General features: G+C 45.4%; 1 protein-coding gene and 1 long non-coding RNA gene across 4 annotated transcripts in view; one reads left to right on the top strand and one right to left on the bottom strand.

Moving 5' to 3' along the window:
* The window catches only part of LOC118364978 (protein kinase C alpha type), a 251,842-nt gene that overhangs the window by 12,820 nt on the left and 217,701 nt on the right, over window positions 1-21,321 (bottom strand). Inside the window, exons 14-15 of the mRNA XM_035746840.2 lie at window positions 18,203-18,283; window positions 10,698-10,805 (exon numbers count right to left, since the gene is read on the bottom strand). Coding sequence (XP_035602733.2) covers window positions 10,698-10,805; window positions 18,203-18,283 — 189 coding nt within the window. The remainder of the gene's footprint in view (window positions 1-10,697; window positions 10,806-18,202; window positions 18,284-21,321) is intronic.
* LOC127914462 (uncharacterized) lies at window positions 10,812-12,212 on the top strand. 3 transcript variants are annotated; one of them, XR_008088479.1, is made up of 4 exons: window positions 10,812-11,192; window positions 11,441-11,502; window positions 11,565-11,595; window positions 11,720-12,212. It is a non-coding gene; the product is annotated as an uncharacterized LOC127914462 (long non-coding RNA). The 3 variants fall into 3 exon arrangements; XR_008088477.1 differs by having other exon boundaries at window positions 11,534-11,595; XR_008088478.1 differs by lacking the exon at window positions 11,441-11,502 and having other exon boundaries at window positions 10,812-11,223; window positions 11,534-11,595.

The raw sequence follows: 21,321 nt of genomic DNA, 5'->3' as shown, positions 1-21,321 counted from the left end.
CAGCCGTACAGAAATGTGTGAACACACTGCTGTAAGTTGTTTTGGATAAAAGCATCTGCTAAAAGGCATATATTATATATTATAAAATAAGAAAACAGTAGTGTACATTTTGTACAGCACGTTGTAGAATAATAGTGAAGATATCAAAACTATGAAATAATACATATGGAATCATGTAGTAACCAAAAAAGGGTTAAACATGTTATATTTCAGATTCTTCAAAGTAGCCACCCTTTGCCTTGATGACAGCTTTGCAGACTCTTGGCATTCTCTCAACCAGCTTTCCCTGGAATGCTTTTCCAACAGTCTTGAAGGAGTTCCCACATATCCTGAGATCTTGTTGGCTACTTTTCCTTCACTCTGCGGTCCAACTCATCCCAAATCATCTCAATTGGGTTGAGGTCAGGTGATTGTGGAGGCCAGGTCATCTGACGCAGCACTCCATCACTCTCCTTTTTTGTCAAATAGCCCTTACACAGCCTGGAGGTGTGTTGGGTCATTGTCCTGTTGAAAAACAAATAATAGTCCCACTAAGCGCAAACCAGATGGGTTGACGTATCGCTGCATAATGCTGTGGTAGCCATGCTAGTTAAGTGTACCTTGAATTCTAAATAAATCACAGACAGTGTTACTAGAAAAGCACTCCCACACCATCACACCTCCTCTTCCATGCTTCACGTTGGGAACCACACATGCGGAGATCATCCGTTCACCAACTCTGTGTCTCACAAAGACACAGCGATGGGAAGCAAAAATCTCAAATTTGGACTCATCAGACAAAAGGACAGATTTCCACAGGTCTAATGTCCATTGCACGTGTTTCTTGGCCCAAGGAAGTCTTTTCCTATTATTTGTGTCCTTTAGTAGAAATTCGACCATGAAGGCCTGATTCACACGGTCTCCTCTGAACAGTTGATGTTGACATGTGTCTGTTACTTGAACGTTGAAGCATTTATTTGGGCTGCAATTTCTGAGGCTGGTAACTCTAATGAACTTATCCTCTGCAGAAAAGGTAACTCTGGGTCTTCCTTTCCTGTGGCGGTTCTCATGAGAGCCAGTTTCATCATAGTACTTGATGGTTTATCCGACTGCACTTGAAGAAACTTTCAAAGTTCTTGACATTTTCTGGATTGACTGATCTTCATGTCTTAAAGTAATGATGGACAGTTGTTTCTCTTTGCTTATTTGAGCTGTTCTTGCCATAATATGGACTTAGTCTTTGAACAATTAGGGCTATCTTCTGTGCATCACCCCTACCTTGTCACAACACAACTGATTGGCTCAAACGCATTAACCGAAAGAAATTCCACAAATGAACTTCCACCAAGACAAATCTGTTAATTGAAATGCATTCCAGGTGACTACCTCCTGAAGCTGGTTGAGATAATGCCAAGAGTGTGCAAAGCTGTCAAGGCAAAGGGTGGCGACTTTGAAGAATCTTAATTATAAAATATATTTTGACTTGTTTAACACTTGTGGTTACTACATGATTCCATATGTTTTATTTCATAGTTGTGATGTCTTCACTATTATTCTACATTGCAGAAAATATTAAAAATAAAGATAAACCCTCGAAGGAGCAGGTGTCCAAACTTTTAACTGTAACTGTATTTACATTTTTAAAATAGATTTCTCCCTAACCCTACCATCCCTCCCCTAATTGGCATATTTTTAAAATGTAATTTTTAATTTCACCTTTATTTAACCAGGCAGGCCAGTTGAGAACAAGTTCTCATTTACAACTGCAACCTGGTCAAGATAAAGCAAAGCAGTGCGACAAAAACAACACTGAGTTACACATGGGATAAGCAAACGTACAGTAAATACCACCATAGAAAAATCTATGTACAGTGTGTGCAAATGTAGTAAGATTAGGGAGTTAAGTAAATGAATAGGCCATAGAGGCAAAATAATTACAATTTAGTATTAACACTGGAGTGATAGATGTGCAGATGATGATGTGCATGTAGAGATACTGGGGTGCAAAAGAGCAAAAAAAAAAATAACAATATGGGGATGAGGTAGTTGGGTGTGATATTTACAGATGGGCTGTGTACAGGTACAGCGATCGATCGGTAAGCTGCTCTGACAGCTGATGCTTAAAGTTAGTGATGGTGATATAAGTCTCCAGCTTCAGTGATTTTTGCAATTCATTCCAGTCAATGGCAGCAGAGAACTGGAAGGAAGGTGGCCAAGGTGTTGGCTTTGGGGATGACCAGTGAAATATACCTGCAGGAGCGTGTGCTGCGGGTGGGTGTTGCTATGATAACCAGTGAGCTGAGATAAGGCGGGGTTTTACCTAGCAAAGACTTATAGATGACCTGGAGCCAGTGGGTTTGGCAACGAAAATGTAGCGAGGGCCAGCCAATGAGAGCATACAGGTCGCAGTGGTGGGTAGTGTATGGGGCTTTGGGGACAAAACGGATGGCATTGTGATAGACTGCATCCAATTTGCTGAGTAGAGTGTTGGAGGCTATTTGGTAAATGACATCGCCGAAGTCAAGGATCGGTTGGATAGTCAGTTTTACAAGGGTATGTTTGGCAGCATGAGTGAAGGATGCTTTGTTGCGAAATAGTAAGCCGGTTCTAGATTTAACTTTAGATTGGAGATGCTTAATGTGAGTCTGGAAGGAGAGTTTACAGTCTAACCAGACACCTAGGTATTTGTAGATGTCCACATATACTAAGTCAGAAACGTCCAGAGTAGTGATGCTAGGCGGGGGTGGGCAGCAATCGGTTGAAGAGCATGCATTTAGTTTTACTAGCATTTAAGAGCAGTTGGAGGCCACGGAAGGAGTTTTGTATTGCATTGAAGCTCGTTTGGAGGTTCGTTAACACAGTGTCCAAGGAAGGGCCAGATGTATACACCAGCAGCAAGAGCGACATCATTGATAAATACAGAGAATAAAGAATAAAGTCGGCCCGAGAATTGTACCCTGTGGCACCCCATAGAGACTGCCAGAGGTCCGGACCACAGGCCCTCTGATTTGACACACTGAACTCTATCTGAGAAGTAGTTGGTGAACCAGGCGAGGCAGTCATTTGAGAAACCAAGGCTATTGAGTCTGCCGATAAGAATGCAGAGTTGAAAGCCTTGGCCAGGTCGATGAATACAGCTGCACAGTATTGTCTCTTATCGATGGCGGTTATGATATCGTTTAGGGCCTTGAGCGTGGCTGAGGTGCAACCATGACCAGCTCGGAAACCAGATTGCATAGTGGAGAAGGTATGGTGGGATTCTAAATGGTTGGTGATCTTGGCTTGGCTTTTGAAGACTAGAAAGGCAGGGCAGGATGGATATAGGTCTATAACTGTTTGGGTCTGGAGTGTCTCCCCCTTCCCTAATGGATCTCAGACGATACAAAAGAGAAGTTGACTAGTAATAGGGGTTGCAACAATTTCGGCTGATAATTTTAGAAAGAGAGGGTCCAGATTTCCTAGCCCAGCTAATTTGTAGGGATCCAGATTTTGCAGCTCTTTCATTACATCAGCTGTCTGGATCTGGGTGGAGTTGCTGCGGGTGTGGAGAGCTGTTGGCCAGGGTAGGGGTAGCCACGGCATGGCCAGCTGTAGAGAAATGCTTCTTGAAATTCTGTGGTGACAGTGTTTCCTAGCCTCAGTGCAGTGGGCAGCTGGGAGTAGGTGCTCTTATTCTCCATGGACTTTATGGTGTCCCAAAACATTTTGGAATTAGTGCTACAGGATGCAAATTTCTGTTTGAAAAAGCTAGCCTTAGCTTTCCTAACTGACTGTGTATATTGGTTTCTGACTTCCCTGAAAAGTTGCATATCGCAGGGGCTTTTCAATGCTAATGCAGTACGCCACAGGATGTTCTTGTGCTGGTCAAGGGCTGTCAAGTCTGGAGTGAACCAAGGGCTTAGTTCTACATATTTTGCATGGGGCATGCTTATTTAAGATGGTGAGGAAAGCACTTTTAAAGAACAACCAGGCATACTGACGGGATGAGTTCAATATCCTTCTAGGATACCCAGGCCAGGTCGATTAGAAAGGCCTGCTCGCTGAACTGTTTTAGGGAGCGTTTGACAGTGATGAGGGGTGGTCGTTTGACTGCAGGCCCATTCCGGACTCAGGCAATGAGGCTGTGATCGCTGAGATCCTGGTTGAAGACAACAGAGGTGTATTTACAGGGCAAGTTGGTCAGGATGATATCTATGAGGGTGCCCATGTTTACAGATTTAGGGTTGTACCTGGTAGGTTCCTTGATAATTTGTATGAGATTGAGGGCATCTAGTTTAGATTGCAGGATGGCCGGGGTGCTAAACTATTCCGGTTTAGGTCACCTCACAGTACAAACTCTAAAGATGGATGGGGGGAAAACAATTCACATATGGTGTCCAGGGCACAGCTGGGGGCTGAGGGGGGGTCTATAACAAGCGGCAACAGTGAGAGACTTGTTTCTGGAAAGGTGGATTTTTAAAAGTAGAAGCTCGAACTGTTTGGGCACAGACCTGGACAGTATGACAGAACTCTGCAGGCTCTCTCTGCAGTAGCCGCTCCCTTTGGCAGTTCTATCTTGACGAAAATGTTGTAGTTGGGGATGGAAATGTAAGCATTTTTGGTGGCCTTCCTAAGCCAGGATTCAGTCACGGCTATGACATCAGGGTTGGCGGAGTGTGCTAAAGCAGTGAATAAAACACATTTAGGGAGGAGGCTTCTAATGTTAGCATGCATGAAACCAAGGCTTTTACGGTTACAGAAGGGTCTTTAGCAGATGGGTCTTTGGCGACATCGCAACGGAAAAGCCTGTTGAAACCACATCAGACGATTACGTCAGCAGACAGGAATCCGGTGATGTGGTGGAGAAAAGCAGTCCGATATGCTCTGGGTTGATATCGCGATGTGCAGACTGGCATGTATTGACAGAGCTAAAGCTGGCTGGTGTCCGAGATAAAAGGTGAAGACCGCTAGCCGTGGCTAACAGTGACTACTAGCTAGTGCGCTTTTGATGGAGGTTCCAGTTATAATGTATAAAAATTGCAGATCCGTACCACATTGGGCGAGGTGGGTTGCAGGAAAGTATATTTAGATCGTAGGTGGAAAGTGAGATTAAAATATATACAAAAAAAACAACAACGAAACCGGCTATTTTACATGGGGCAACACAAGACAAACACACGTCCGACTGCGATGCCATCTTGGATTGCAACACTTAGGCTTCTACTTCCAGCTTATACATACTATATACATTTTAGGGACACAGTATATTTTACAACAGTGTATTTTCCTAGTTGAACACGAATTCGAGCTCTTTCTCCTCCCTTTCCTTCTTTAAGTTTCACAACAGCGTGCATGGACTTAAATAGCCCTTTTAGAAAGTTGCCCACTCACGTTGGAACATAATGCTCATTAGGAGTGTGTGTCTGTCGGTGGGCGTATGTTACATAAGCAGGGGGTGAAATTGGTTGCATAGCCAGCCTGGCAGGTACAGTACTCCACTATCTTTACCGAAAAACATCATTTGTTGTCATTGAAATGTAACGAGAGAAAAAGTATTAATGACCGCGTCCAAAATGGCACCTTATTCCCTATGTAGTGCACTACTTTTGACCAGAGTCTCTGTTGTGGGAGGAAGTGGCAGTTTGGATGCAGCAACATAGCAGCAACATAGCAGCAACATAGCAGCAACATAGCATCTGGGTATAGCGGCATATACTGTAGGTTAGCATAGGATGGGGGAGCAAAACAAATCCAAAAACTTAGCCACCCTTTGCCTTGATGACAGCTTCGCACACTCTTGGCATTCTCTCAACCAAGCTTCACCTGGAATGCTTTTCCAACAGTTTTGACGGAGTTCCCACATATGTTGAGTACTTGTTGGCTGCTTTTCCTTCACTCTGCGGTCCAACTCATCCCAAACCATCTCAATTGGGTTAAGGTTGGGTGATTGTGGAGGCCAGGTCCTCCAATCCATCACTCAATCCATCACTCTCCTTCTTGGTCAAATAGCCTGTACACAGCCTGGAGGTGTGTTGTGTCATTGACATGTTGAAAAACAAATGATAGTCCCACTAAGTGCAAACCGGATGGGATCAAATCAAATCAAATGTTATTTGTCACATAAAAATGGTTAGCAGATGTTAATGCGAGTGTAGTGAAATGCTTGCGCTTCTAGTTCCGACAATGCAGTAATAACCAACGAGTAATCTAACCTAACAATTCCACAACTACTACCTTATACACACACAAGTGTAAAGGGATGAAGAATATGTACATGAAGATATATGAATGAGTGATGGTACAGAACGGCATAGATGCAGTAGATGGTATCAAGTACAGTATATACATATGAGATGAGTAATGTAGGGTATGTAAACATTATATTAAGTGGCATTGTTTAAAGTGACTAGTGATACATTTTAATATCAATTCCCATCAATTTCCATTATTAAATTGGCTGGAGTTGAGTCAGTATGTTGGCAGCAGCCACTCAATGTTTGTGGTGGCTATTTAACAGTCTGATGGCCTTGAGATAGAAGCTGTTTTTCAGTCTCTCGGTCCCTGCTTTGATGCACCTGTACTGACCTCGCCTTCTGGATGATAGCGGGGTGAACAGGCAGTGGCTCGGGTGGTTGTTGTCCTTGATGATCTTTATGGCCTTCCTGTGACATCGGGTGGTGTAGGTGTCCTGGAGGGCAGGTAGTTTGCCCCCGGTGATGCGTTGTGCAGACCTCACTACCTTCTGGAGAGCCTTACGGCTGTGGGCGGAGCAGTTGCCGTACCAGGCAGTGATACAGCCCAACAGGATGCTCTCGATCGTGCATCTGTCGAAGTTTGTGAGTGCTTTTGGTGACAAGACAAATTTCTTCAGCCTCCTGAGGTTGAAGAGGCGCTGCTGTGCCTTCTTCACAACGCTGTCTGTGTGGGTGGACCAATTCAGTTTATCCATGATGTGTACACCGAGGAACTTAAAACTTACTACCATCCCCACTACTGTCCCGTCGATGTGGATAGGGGGGTGCTCCCTCTGCTGTTTCCTGAAGTCCACAATCATCTCCTTTGTTTTGTTGACGTTGAGTGTGAGGTTATTCTCCTGACGCCACACTCCGACGGCCCTCACCTCCTCCCTGTAGGCCGTCTCATCGTTGTTGGTAATCAAACCTACCACTGTAGTGGCATCCGCAAACTTGATGATTGAGTTGGAGGCGTGCATGGCCACGCAGTCGTGGGTGAACAGGGAGTACAGGAGAGAGCTCAGAACGCACCCTTGTGGGGCCCCAGTGTTGAGGATCAGCGGGGTGTAGATGTTGTTACCTACCCTCACCACCTGGGGGCGGCCCGTCAGGAACTCCAGTACCCAGTTGCACAGGGCGGGGTCGAGACCCAGGGTCTCGAGATTGATGACGAGTTTGGAGGGTACTATGGTGTTAAATGCTGAGCTGTAGAACAGCAATCTCACATAGGTATTCCTCTTGTCCAGATGGGTTAGGGCAGTGTGCAGTATGGTTGTGATTGTGTCGTCTATGGACCTATTGGGGCGGTATGCAAATTGGAGTGGGTCTAGGGTGACGGGTAGGGTGGAGGTGATTTGGTCCTTGACTAGTCTCTCAAAGCACTTCATGATGACGGAAGTAGTCGTTTACCTCAGTTACCTTTGCTTTCTTGGGAACAGGAACAATGGTGGCCCTCTTGAAGCATGTGGGAACAGCAGACTGGGATAAGGATTGGTAGAATACTGCTGCAGAATACTGTTGTAGCCATGCTGGTTAAATATGCCTTGAATTCTAAATAAATCACTGACAGTGTCACCAGCAAAGTACACCCACACCATCACACCTCCTCTTCCATGCTTTACGGTGGGAACCACACATGCAGAGATCATCCGTTCACCTACTCTGTGTCTCACAAAGACACAGCGGTTGGAACCAAAAATCTAAAATTTGGACTCATCAGGCCAAAGGACAGATTTCTACCCGTCTAATGTCTATTGTTCATGTTTCTTGGCCCAAGCAAATCTCTTCTTCTTATTGGCGTCCTTTAGTAGTGGTTTCTCTGCAGCAATTTGACCATGAAGACCTGATTCACGCAGTCTCCTCTGAACAGTTGATGTTGAGATGTGTCTGTTACTTGAACGTTGTGAAGCATTTATTTGGGCTGCAATTTCTGAGGCTCATGAAGCTGGTTGAGAGAATGCCAAGAGTGTGCAAAGCTGTCATCAAGGCAAAGGGTGGCTACTTTGAAGAATCTCAAATATAAAATATATTTTGATTTGTTTAACAATTTTTTGGTTACTACATGATTCCATATTTGTTATATGTTATATGTATATGTGTTATTTCATAGTTTTGATGTCTTCACCCGCCGGAGAGTGGTGGTGGCAGCAAAGCATGCTGGGTAATGTAACAACTCCTAAAATGACAGCCAGTCCCTTTCTACTCCTGTCGTCTGTTGGTGGCAGCGTCAGAATTGTGACTTAGACGTGTGTGTGTGTGTGTGTGTGTGTGTGTCACAGCAGGGGAAAAGGAAAAAGTAATTGTCAGGGTCGTGTTCACAGGTCATGCGGTTCCCCTACACGTTGTGAAAAGGGAACCCTTGTACGCTGCAAACGGAATCCTGTCTGCTTTGCTGGACTTCACCTTCAAAATGTCAACTTGAGGCCTGAGAATCAGTCAGTCTGTGGCTGGTGAGCTAAGGGATCATGACCAGGTTCACAGTGTTCTCTCCTTGCTAGAACACAGGCACACACACCTCCCCGAGACCTTTTGTTGAAGCCAGCCTTAGAGGATGGCCCATCCACTAAGGCAGAGCATTGGATCAAAGCAACAGCAGAAACAATGGATGGGCCTCACTCTCTTCCACTGACAGAGACAGGGTGCCACAGGCTATTAAGGAAATATATATAGAAGGAAGGAATGAAGGAAATAAATATATAAGGAAGGAAGAAAGGAAATAAATATAGAAGGAAGGAAATAAATAAATATATAAGGAAGGAAGAAAGGAAATAAATATAGAAGGAAGGAAGGAAGGAAATAAATATAGAAGGAAGGAAGGAAGGAAATATATAAATATATAAGGAAGGAAGAAAGGAAATAAATATAGAAGGAAGGAAGGAAGGAAATAAATATAGAAGGAAGGAAGGAAGGAAATATATAAATATATAAGGAAGGAAGAAAGGAAATAAATATAGAAGGAAGGAAGGAAGGCAGAGAGAGACTGATAGAGAGACTGATAGAGAGAGACTGATAGAGAGAGACTGATAGAGAGAGACTGATAGAGAGAGACTGATAGAGAGAGACTGACCGAGAGAGACTGACCGAGAGAGACTGACAGAGAGAGACTGACAGAGAGAGACTGACAGAGAGAGACTGACAGAGAGAGACTGACAGAGAGAGACTGACAGAGAGAGACTGACAGAGAGAGACTGACAGAGAGAGACTGACAGAGAGAGACTGACAGAGAGAGACTGACAGAGAGAGACTGACAGAGAGAGACTGACAGAGAGAGACTGACAGAGAGAGACTGACAGAGAGAGACTGACAGAGAGAGACTGATAGAGAGAGACTGATAGAGAGAGACTGATAGAGAGAGACTGATAGAGAGAGACTGACAGAGAGAGACTGACAGAGAGAGACTGACAGAGAGAGACTGACAGAGAGAGACTGACAGAGAGAGACTGATAGAGAGAGACACTGATAGAGAGAGACACTGATAGAGAGAGACTGACAGAGAGAGACTGACAGAGAGAGACTGATAGAGAGAGACTGATAGTGAGAAACTGATAGAGAGGTAGAGGATGTGAGAGCTCTAGAGGTTTAAGTGGGGAGGTGTGGACACGAGTGTGTTATCACACAGTTCGTTGACTCGGCTCAGCCCTGGAACGTTCCATCTCTCCTCCTGCTCGTGTTATTAGTGTCTTCACCTCTCCTCTCACACAGGCACACCTTTCCCTATGTTTCTCCCTCTGCCTTTACATTTTATTTTATTTTGCCACAATATGGCTGCCGTCCAATATATGCACACAGGTGGGTACTATGAGAGATGAAGACCCACACAGTCAAAAATAAGGACAAATTAGTTTTAAGCTTTTAAGTCTCCGTCTCTCCTTCTACTCCCATCTTGAAACCTACGCGCCTGTAACAGACACTATTAAAGGACCTTCAAGGAGCGTAGACAGCCACCCACCATTACACAGGTGGGCACTATAATTAGTGATGAATAGGGGTGAGGTACACAAATCCATAATGCATCACCATGCTTCTCCAAATCCCCTTGTTTTGAATCCACTACCCCCCTATAGTACAGTATGCCCTTCGCTATCTAGGTAGTAAACCCGTGCCTACGGGCTACAGTGATAGATCCTTCAATGACATAACCTTTGGCACGTAGCCTTTAGACTAAAGTCAGTCATATCTATCGACAGAGTCTATCGACGTATCACTTCCTGCTCTTCCTGCTGTACATGTCAATGGAAAGTGTCTTCATAAAGGTCATAGTAAAGACGTCTTCAAAAAGGTTGACTTCATGAAGGGTCAAGGTTAGCGGGGTGAGAGACTAGCTTCAGAGGGGAGTGGGGAAGAACATGGGTTTAAGGGTGATGGTTGTGGGGCAGGATGCAACGGCGTAGGGGCCATCGAAAAATAACTACATAGACTTCAAATGGGAATTTCCGTTCTCGTAATTCTATTTCTATGATCGGGGCGGAGGTTCAAAGGGTTCTTTGGGTCAAAGGTCGTACTCACCCCTTTGCAGATGGACACGGCCTCTTTGGACATTTGCTTGGGGTACGACACGTTGTGCTCCATGATGGACTGGAAGAGCTCGTCCTCGTCCTCACCATCAAACGGGGGCTGGGGAACAACACGTTATATAGAACGTTATATGTATGTTGTAAATATGTTGCGAATGTTATGTACACGTTGTAAATAGGTTGGGAATGTTATGTACACGTTGTAAATAGGTTGGGAATGTTATATACGTTGTAAATAGGTTGAAAATGTTATATACATGGTGTAAATAGGTTGAGAATGTTATATACATTTTGTAAATAGGTTGAGAATGTTATATACATGGTGTAAATAGGTTGAGAATGTTATATACATTTTGTAAATAGGTTGAGAATGTTATATACATGGTGTAAATAGGTTGAGAATGTTATATACATGGTGTAAATAGGTTGAGAATGTTATATACATGGTGTAAATAGGTTGAGAATGTTATATACATGGTGTAAATAGGTTGAGAATGTTATATACATGTTGTAAATAGGTTGATAATGTTATATACATGTTGTTAATAGGTTGATAATGTTATATACATGTTGTTAATAGGTTGAGAATGTTATATACATGTTGTAAATAGGTTGAGAATGTTATATACACGTTGTAAATAGGTTGAGAATGTTATATACATGTTGTAAATAGGTTGAGAATGTTATATACATGGTGTAAATAGGTTGAGAATGTTATATACATTTTGTAAATAGGTTGAGAATGTTATATACATGGTGTAAATAGGTTGAGAATGTTATATACATGTTGTAAATAGGTTGAGAATGTTATATACATGTTGTAAATAGGTTGAGAATGTTATATACATGGTGTAAATAGGTTGAGAATGTTATATACATGGTGTAAATAGGTTGAGAATGTTACATACATTTTGTAAATAGGTTGAGAATGTTATATACATGGTGTAAATAGGTTGAGAATGTTATATACATGTTGTAAATAGGTTGAGAATGTTACATACATTTTGTAAATAGGTTGAGAATGTTATATACATGGTGTAAATAGGTTGAGAATGTTATATACATGGTGTAAATAGGTTGAGAATGTTATATACATTTTGTAAATAGGTTGAGAATGTTATATACGTTTTGTAAATAGGTTGAGAATGTTATATACATGGTGTAAATAGGTTGAGAATGTTATATACATGGTGTAAATAGGTTGAGAATGCTATATACATGGTGTAAAAAGTTGACTATATCATGTAAACGTTAACACATCAGAATATGTAGTACATCTGTAATGACCTAAAACATGTCTTATCAGCCATTTCGACCTTCACATTTAATCAAACGGGTAAATTCATGATAATCTATCTGGTATCTTAATGTCACAGCTATTTTTCAGGGGTCGTTTCTAAACAGGACCCAGTTTAGTAGAGTGTGAATTGCAAATGTCAACTTTATAAAAAGTCAGCCTTAATGGAATTTTAGGAGAACAAAGACGATTAGAAATGTAATGCTGGCTACACAAACAGCCAGAAGAGCGGGCCTCACAGGACTGCTTAAAACAGCTCGGCAGGGGATTCCAAGCCTATTTGAACAGAGTATTGCGGGGGAAAATGAAGTCCAAAAGGTTGTTGCCAGGGGCATTATCGGTCCAAAAACAGAATAAACATGAACTAACCTTCAACTAACTATGTTAACCCTTCAATGGTCTAAAGTTCCAAATATTGTAATAAAAAATAACACACTTGGAAGAATTTTCTTCATGAACCATTTACACTTCGGTACCAAGGCGCCTGCTCAAAGCCATTGGATGTGTGTATATTCTATCCTTTCCCAGTCCAGTAATACAACTGAATAAGGGTTGTTATGGTGGCTTGTTGAGAGAGAGAGACAGAGAGACAGAGAGAAGAGAGAGAGAGACAGAGAGACAGAGAGACAGAGAGACAGAGAGACAGAGAGACAGAGAGACAGAGAGACAGAGAGAGAGAGAGAGAGAGAGAGAGAGAGAGAGAGAGAGAGAGAGAGAGAGAGAGAGAGAGAGAGAGAGAGAGAGAGAGAGAGAGAGAGAGAGAGAGAGAGAGAGACAGAGAGAGAGAGAGAGAGAGAGAAGAGAGAGAGAGAGAGAGAGAGAGAGAGAGAGAGAGACAGAGAGAGAGAGAGACAGAGACAGAGACAGAGACAGAGACAGAGAGACAGAGACAGAGAGAGACAGAGACAGAGACAGAGAGACAGAGAGACAGAGAGACAGAGAGACAGAGAGACAGAGAGACAGAGAGACAGAGAGAGAGAGAGAGAGAGAGAGAGAGAGAGAGAGAGAGAGAGGGAGAGCGGGGAGAGCGGGGGAGAGCGAGGGAGAGCAAGGGAGAGCAAGGGAGAGAGAGGAGAGAGAGGGAGAGGAGAGAGAGAGAGAGAGAGAGAGAGAGAGAGAGAGAGAGAGAGAGAGAGAGAGAGAGAGAGAGAGAGATGAGAGAGAGGAGGGAGAGCGGGGAGAGCGGGGGAGAGCGAGGGAGAGCGAGGGAGAGCGAGGGAGAGCGAGGGAGAGAGAGGGAGAGGAGAGAGGAGAGAGATGAGAGAGAGAGCCAGGGAGAGAGCCAGAGAGAGAGCCAGAGAGAGAGACAGAGAGAGAGACAGAGAGAGCGAGCGAGACAGAGAGAGCGAGCGAGACAGAGAGAGCGAGCGAGACAGAGAGAGCGAGCGAGACAGAGAGAGCGAGCGAGACAGAGAGAGCGACTGAGAGATGAGAGACGTGAGAGACGAGATACAAGAGAGAGAGACAGAGAGAGACAGAGAGAGACAGAGAGAGACAGAGAGAGACAGAGAGAGAGAGAGAGAGAGAGAGGAGAGAGAGAGGAGCGAGAGCGAGAGCGAGAGCGACAGAGACAGAGACGGAGACAGAGACGGAGACAGAGACACAGAGAGACAGAGAGACAGACAGAGAGAGAGACAGAGACAGAGAGAGAGACAGAGAGAGAGACAGAGAGAGAGACAGAGAGAGAGACAGAGAGAGAGAGAGAGAGAGAGAGAGAGAGAGAGAGAGAGAGAGAGAGAGGAGAGAGAGAGAGGAGAGAGAGGAGAGAGAGGGAGAGAGAGAGAGAGAGAGGAGAGAGACAGAGAGAGCGAGCGAGACAGAGAGAGCGAGTGAGAGAGCGAGAGAGAGTGAGAGAGCGAGAGAGAGTGAGAGAGCGAGAGAGAGTGAGAGAGCGAGAGAGAGTGAGAGAGCGAGAGAGAGTGAGAGAGCGAGAGAGAGTGAGAGAGCGAGAGAGAGTGAGAGAGCGAGAGAGCGAGAGAGAGAGACAGAGCGAGAGAGAGAGACAGAGAGAGGAGAGAGAGGAGAGAGATGAGAGCGGGGAGAGCGAGGGAGAGCGAGGGAGAGCGAGGAGAGAGAGGGAGAGCGAGAGAGACAGAAAGAGCGAGAGAGACAAAGAGAGTGAGAGAGAGTGAGAGAGAGCGAGAGAGAGCGAGAGAGAGCGAGAGAGAGCGAGAGAGAGCGAGAGAGAGCAAGAGAGATGAGAGAGATGAGAGAGATGAGAGAGATGAGAGAGATGAGAGAGATGAGAGAGAGGAGAGAGAGGAGAGAGATGAGAGAGAGCCAGAGAGAGAGCCAGAGAGAGCGAGCGAGACAGAGAGAGCCAGAGAGAGAGCCAGAGAGAGCGAGCGAGACAGAGAGAGAGAGCCAGAGAGAGAGCCGCGAGACAGAGAGAGAGAGCCAGAGAGAGAGCCAGAGAGAGCGAGCGAGACAGAGAGAGAGAGCCAGAGAGAGAGCCAGAGAGAGCGAGCGAGACAGAGAGAGAGAGCCAGAGAGAGAGCCAGAGAGAGCGAGCGAGACAGAGAGAGCCAGAGAGAGAGCCAGAGAGAGCGAGCGAGACAGAGAGAGCCAGAGAGAGAGCCAGAGAGAGCGAGCGAGACAGAGAGAGCGAGCGAGACAGAGAGAGCGAGCGAGACAGAGAGAGCGAGCGAGACAGAGAGAGCGAGCGAGACAGAGAGAGCGAGCGAGACAGAGAGAGCGAGCGAGACAGAGAGAGCGAGCGAGACAGAGAGAGCGAGCGAGACAGAGAGAGCGAGTGAGACAGAGAGAGAGAGAGAGAGAGAGAGAGAGACAGAGAGAGAGAGACAGAGAGAGAGAGACAGAGAGAGAGAGAGAGAAAGTTACAAAACGGAAGATAAAAATCAACGAAAGAGATCTAGAGCGTAGAGAGTGCAAGAAACAAGTTCCAGACAAAAATTGCCAGCTGGGAGGCAAATGGACGAGATGGTCCAGCTATTTTCTCCCTCCACCTCTATCATTACTAACCATAATGTGTGCATTGTGGCACTTCATAAATGTATTATTTTTCATTTCCACTAGACTAAACCCTTTGGCAAGAGATACCTAGGTTGCTTTCTGCTCTCTTTATCTGATATACAGTACACTGCACTGAACACCCTCTTGAGAGGGAAACACACACTCAACCCCCCTACAATCCTGAGGTCATATAAGCCAAATGAACTACTTTGGGCCTGTGAGTGTGTACTGTAAAAGGGGTATAAAAACCCAAAGTTGCTAACAACATTTTCCTGCCCCAGGGACTTCTCTCAGTGGATGGCTGGGCTGCTGCTCGTTCATCGCGCTGTCTGTTTCTGCCCAGTGAACGGGACGGGATGAAGCTCCTGGCCACTGGCGCCCCAGACACACAGGGAGTGAACAAACCCATCACACCTCCTGAACACGGCAGCAGGGAGTTAGCCCTGGCCGCATCTCAAATGGCGCCCTATATGGCTATACCATATGTAGTGTACAGTGTAGGCTGGTGGGAGGAGCCATAGGAGGATGGGCTCCCGAGTGGCGCATTGGTCTAAGACACTGCATCTCAACGCAAGGTGTCACTGGTTCGAATCCAGGCTGCATCACATCCGGGCGTGATTGGGAGTCCCATAGGGCGGCGCACAATTGGCCCAGCGTCGCCCGGGTTTGACCGGGGTAGGCCGTCATTGTAAATAAGAATTTGTTCTTAACTGACTTGCCTAGTTAAATAAAAGGTTAAATAAATTAAATAGAAATAATGGCTGGAATGGAATTAATGGAATGGTATCAAACACATCATGGAAACCACACGTTTGACTCCATTCCAGCCATCACAATCAGCCCATCCTCCTATCGATCCTCCCACCAGCCTCCACTGGTAGTAGGGCTCTGGTCAAAAGGTAGTACGCTACATATGCTGCCATTTGGGACGCACACCCAGACTATCTGTTAGCTTAGCCAGTCAACTAACTAACTTTTTGAGTTATTGATGGTTGGGACGGTAATGGACACGGGCTGAAAATGGCAGATTGGAACACAGTGGCTAATGGGAGGAGGAGCCATAGGAGCCAGATTGGAACACAGTGGCTAATGGGAGGAGGAGCCATAGGAGCCAGATTGGAACACAGTGGCTAATGGGAGGAGGAGCCATAGGAGCCAGATTGGAACACAGTGGCTCCACAGTAACATGCTCTACAGTAACATGCTCTACAGTAACATGCTCTACAGTAACATGCTCTACAGTAACATGCTCTACAGTAACATGCTCCACAGTAACATGCTCCACAGTAACATGCTCTACAGTAACATGCTCTACATGCTCTACAGTAACATGCTCTACATGCTCTACAGTAACATGCTCTACAGTAACATGCTCTACAGTAACATGCTCTACAGTAACATGCTCTACATGCTCTACAGTAACATGCTCTACAGTAACATGCTCTACATGCTCTACAGTAACATGCTCTACAGTAACATGCTCTACAGTAACATGCTCTACAGTAACATGCTCTACATGCTCTACAGTAACATGCTCTACAGTAACATGCTCTACATGCTCTACAGTAACATGCTCTACAGTAACATGCTGAACAGTAACATGCTCTACAGTAACATGCTCTACATGCTCTACAGTAACATGCTCTACATGGCGCCAGAGCTTCACAGCGCTGTACGGGTTCTGAACTTGAGCACCGCGCACGACAACAAGGTGCCCCCATCCCTCCAAGGTAGTTGGGCAGCTGTTTTATTGTCCGAGTGAGGGAAAAGCTGGAAATTAAGAGGACTATGGATTTTGAAAGATGAGACGTTGAGAATTATAGTAAATAACGCTTTTATGTCACACAACCAAGCCTGTGAGTCCAAATGTGCACTTCACATTTCCACATCAATTATACTCATGTCATACACAGCGTCAACGTTTATGATCACTATTTTTAAAATATATTTTTTAACCTTTATTTAACTCGGCAAGTGAGTTAAGAACAAATTCTTATTTTCAATGACGGCCTAGGAACAGTGGGTTAACTGCCTGTTCAGGGGCAGAACGACAGCTCGGGGGTTTGAACTTGCAACCTTCCGGTTACTAGTCCAACGCTCTAACCACTAGGCTACCCTGCCGCCCCTATGTTTGATGTTCATCTATTGTGAAGAGAATTCACCGCATCACGCGCACCTGAATGCACCCATATGTCAGGAGGACTGTTGTGTCCTCAACTTTGGTCTAATAATTTCCCCATAATCTCCAAACTGTTCCCTTTCAACTGCTACCATGGTTATGCATATGCTTTCATATTTCTTCTGTAAGAAACATTACAATTTAGCCCTATTCATATAGGCCAATTCCCATAAGTATAAAGGGTTTAGGGCACAGAATATCAACCTGGTCTCAAAGCATTTCATATTATTCTGTCCGGAAATCTGAGACACTACATTTCTTATGATATGTTACGAATTACAATTCGCATTATATGTTACGAATTTGCAAAACGTACAATATGTTACGAATTTGCAAAACGTACAATATGTTACGAATTTTCAGAATGTACAATATATTATGAACTTGCAGAACGTATGATGTGTTACGAATTCTATCTAGGTGGCTTCGTTACCTAGGCTAGGAGTTAAGGTTAGGGCTATGTTGAGGAGTGGTTTTAAGGGTGGTTAGGGGAAGGGTTAAGGTTAGGGTTAAGGTTAGCTAACATACTAAGTAGTTGCAAAGTAGCTAAAAAGTATTAAGTAGTTGAAAAGTTGCTAATTAGCTAAAATTAGCTAAGTTGTCCATGATGAGATTTGAACTTGCAACCTTTGGGTTGCTAGACGTTCGTGTTATACACCCACCCATCTACCCTGACCAACCAGTGTACTTTCATTTTTGCCTTAAGTAACCATACCAAACGTAACATATCATACTAATTTGGGTGTCCCGGATTTAGTTTACCATGTTACGTCTAGTCTATGAGACCAGGCTGGGAATACATACACAGGCATGAGAGAAGGTGTGGGGGCGAAAATGTCCAAAATGACTCCATGTCCCAGGGAGAGGAGGGCAGATGGGTGACGACAGTGTGCGTGAGTGTGTGCTTTCGTTCTCATGAGACAGGATTACTGTAAATCAGTGTGAAGGTGACCCGGCTGTGTCTTTATCTAGAAACCTGAAGGATTTGCACGAGTGCGTCTCGGTGTGTGTTTGTCTGTGTGTGGAGAGAGGTGGGGGACACACTCACCTGTCCTGCCAACATTTCGTAGAGCAGCACTCCGTATGCCCACCAATCCACTGATAGCCCATATGGCTGATATGCAATAATCTGGAGAGACAGAGCGAGCGAGAGAGACAGAGCGAGCGAGAGAGACAGAGCGAGCGAGAGAGACAGAGCGAGCGAGAGAGACAGAGCGAGCGAGAGAGACAGAGCGAGCGAGAGAGACAGAGCGAGCGAGAGAGACAGAGCGAGCGAGAGAGACAGAGAGAGCGAGAGAGACAGAGCGAGCGAGAGAGACAGAGAGAGCGAGAGAGACAGAGAGAGCGAGAGAGACAGAGAGCGAGAGAGACAGAGCGAGCGAGAGAAACAGAGCGAGCGAGAGAAACAGAGCGAGCGAGACAGAGCGAGCGAGCGAGACAGAGCGAGCGAGCGAGACAGAGCGAGCGAGAGAGACAGAGCGAGCGAGAGAGACAGAGCGAGCGAGAGAGACAGAGCGAGCGAGAGAGACAGAGCGAGCGAGAGAGACAGAGCGAGCGAGCGAGACAGAGCGAGCGAGAGAGACAGAGCGAGCGAGAGAGACAGAGCGAGCGAGAGAGACAGAGCGAGCGAGAGAGACAGAGCGAGCGAGAGAGACAGAGCGAGCGAGAGAGACAGAGCGAGCGAGAGAGACAGAGAGAGCGAGAGAGACAGAGAGCGAGAGAGACAGAGCGAGCGAGAGAGACAGAGAGCGAGAGAGACAGAGAGAGCGAGAGAGACAGAGAGCGAGAGAGACAGAGCGAGCGAGAGAGACAGAGCGAGCGAGAGAGACAGAGCGAGCGAGAGAGACAGAGCGAGCGAGAGAGACAGAGCGAGCGAGAGAGACAGAGCGAGCGAGAGAGACAGAGAGAGCGAGAGAGACAGAGAGAGCGAGAGCGAGGGATGAAAAGAGTTACATGGGATTAGACAAGACAATGTACATGCTCACAGAAACTGAAATGCTGGCAAAGTATATACACATTACAGACAAAGAGACAGGCACACACACACATTTATAACTTTTAGTCTCACACCACACTCTGCATCAGCTACTGTAACACATTCATATGGACACATAACACACACAAGCCTTTCACATTGTCGGCACAATACGTCTATTGCTAACTGTCTATCGCTAAGTGCCCGGGAGAGCCCGAGACACAGGCCATCCACACTCGCCCCACCAGTCAATCTAGCTCTTATTAGCAATTAGCATCCTCTTCTAGAGGGAACCTGGTTCATCACCGAGAGAGCAGGTACATCCTGTCAACCAGTTTCACCATCTGCTGCTGTGACCCCCTAGCGTATCACTGGATCCATTCTAATGGAGACATGACACAGCCTGGCTGGAGTGAAGCACTGCCCTGTCGTAGAGGGGGGAATCCAGTGATGCAAAGGAAAGTACTGTTGAGACGTCCACGGGAGAGTTCACTGGTGCTAAACGAATGGAGGGAGACAACGTTATCGTTTTGTGAAGTGGGGCATCTCTACTTGTGCAATAACAGCTGGGTTAAGTCCGCCCATGAACACACTGTGCATGTAAAACGGGACGTCCATTGAACATATGGTGGAAGTGGAGAGCAACACGAGGAAAAGCACGTGTCTTGTTGGACAGTGTTGCAAACGGGAAGCGCTTTTCAGAGGACGTGCTCAAGAAATGAATGAATCAACACTCCCTCTTTCTCCCCTCCCCTCCCCTGCTCCAGCGTGGGGGGAGGATTACAGACAGACACGAAGAGAGGACAAGAGAGAGAAGAAGAGGAAAAGCGAGGGGTTTGCCAGAGGAAGGTCATCATTAAAAAGATAGGCAATTATGTCATGGAGATGAGGTGGGGAAAGAGGTCAGTGCTTTGTTTTTCACGCACAGTATAAGGAGTGTGTCTTTGTGGGTGTGTGTGTGTGTGTGTGTGTGTTATTTGAAGAGGCACTGCACAGTCCATCGTAATCAAAGATGGTCGTCACGCCTTAATACACCTGAAATAAGCACTTGATCTCTTTAATAGTCACCCACCATGACAGTAAGAATATGATATAGGTTAAATTGTTATGAATAGGTATATATATATGCATAACAGATGAGGATATGTGGTGATTATAAATAAGTAATGTTAAGCTTTAAATGAGCTGATCAGAGCTACACTGCTGATGTAGTTGGTGTTAAACCCCTGTTAACCCCATACAAGCACCCACAAACACTCTCTTCTTTCTTCCTCTCTCTATCACACACACACACCCTCTCAAGAAAAAAAATGTTGTATGTGAGAGCCCTCTAAGTCTGATGCTGACCAAGGTTACAGTCTCCCTGCAGATACACTGATGGTTTCTGGAGGCACACACACACACACACACACACACACACACACACACACACACACACACACACACACACACACACACACACACACACACACACACACACCCCCCACCATCACCTGGTAGGTGTGATATGTGAGAGCAGTTCTGTTCCACATTGCCCTGTGACCTTTTCTGTGTAACACCTGACCTCCACCTGCCCCTTGGGAGCCCTGAGAGGCACTTCTGGCTCTGCACTGTGCTGTCTTGGCACGCAAGCCACTTCCCTTCGGGCTTTAGTGAGCTGGACACACACACTCATTCATTCCTCACACATACACGCACTCCTTACACTGGCTCGCAATCACAAAGAAACCTGGATGTATGAGCCCTTGTGTTTTATAAAATACATTTTTTTATGTGCCACTGGGTACTGAATGTACGAACCACACTACATACTATTTAGAACATACTGTTCAGGGAAAGAAACGTGTGCAGTAAGCAACAACATACTAGGCTCGTCCATATTGAGAAGGCGCCTTCTAAACGCACGCTCGCGTTTGTTCACGCCATTCGTTCATTTTGGACCGTCCCCGCCTCTGATGAACAGCTATCGCCAAACACACGTGTGTGGTCTGATAGGATTATTCCCTTCCTCAATGGCGTGCTGTCAATTCGTACTAGATGAAACGCTGAGTATGAAACCCCGGCATTTCAAGCAAAGATGTGTATAGTGACGTGTAGAGGACATTCGCCATTTGAATGAATTGCATTGAATTTGACTTGACTTGAACAGTGAATTCATTGGAATTAAATAGCAATTCACAACTCAATTCTGA

The sequence above is a fragment of the Oncorhynchus keta genome, chromosome 32, assembly GCF_023373465.1.
Source record: "Oncorhynchus keta strain PuntledgeMale-10-30-2019 chromosome 32, Oket_V2, whole genome shotgun sequence".
Lineage (NCBI taxonomy): Eukaryota > Metazoa > Chordata > Actinopteri > Salmoniformes > Salmonidae > Oncorhynchus > Oncorhynchus keta.
The sequence above is the reverse complement of the archived record's forward strand: the minus strand, read 5'-3'. Positions and strand labels throughout refer to the sequence as shown.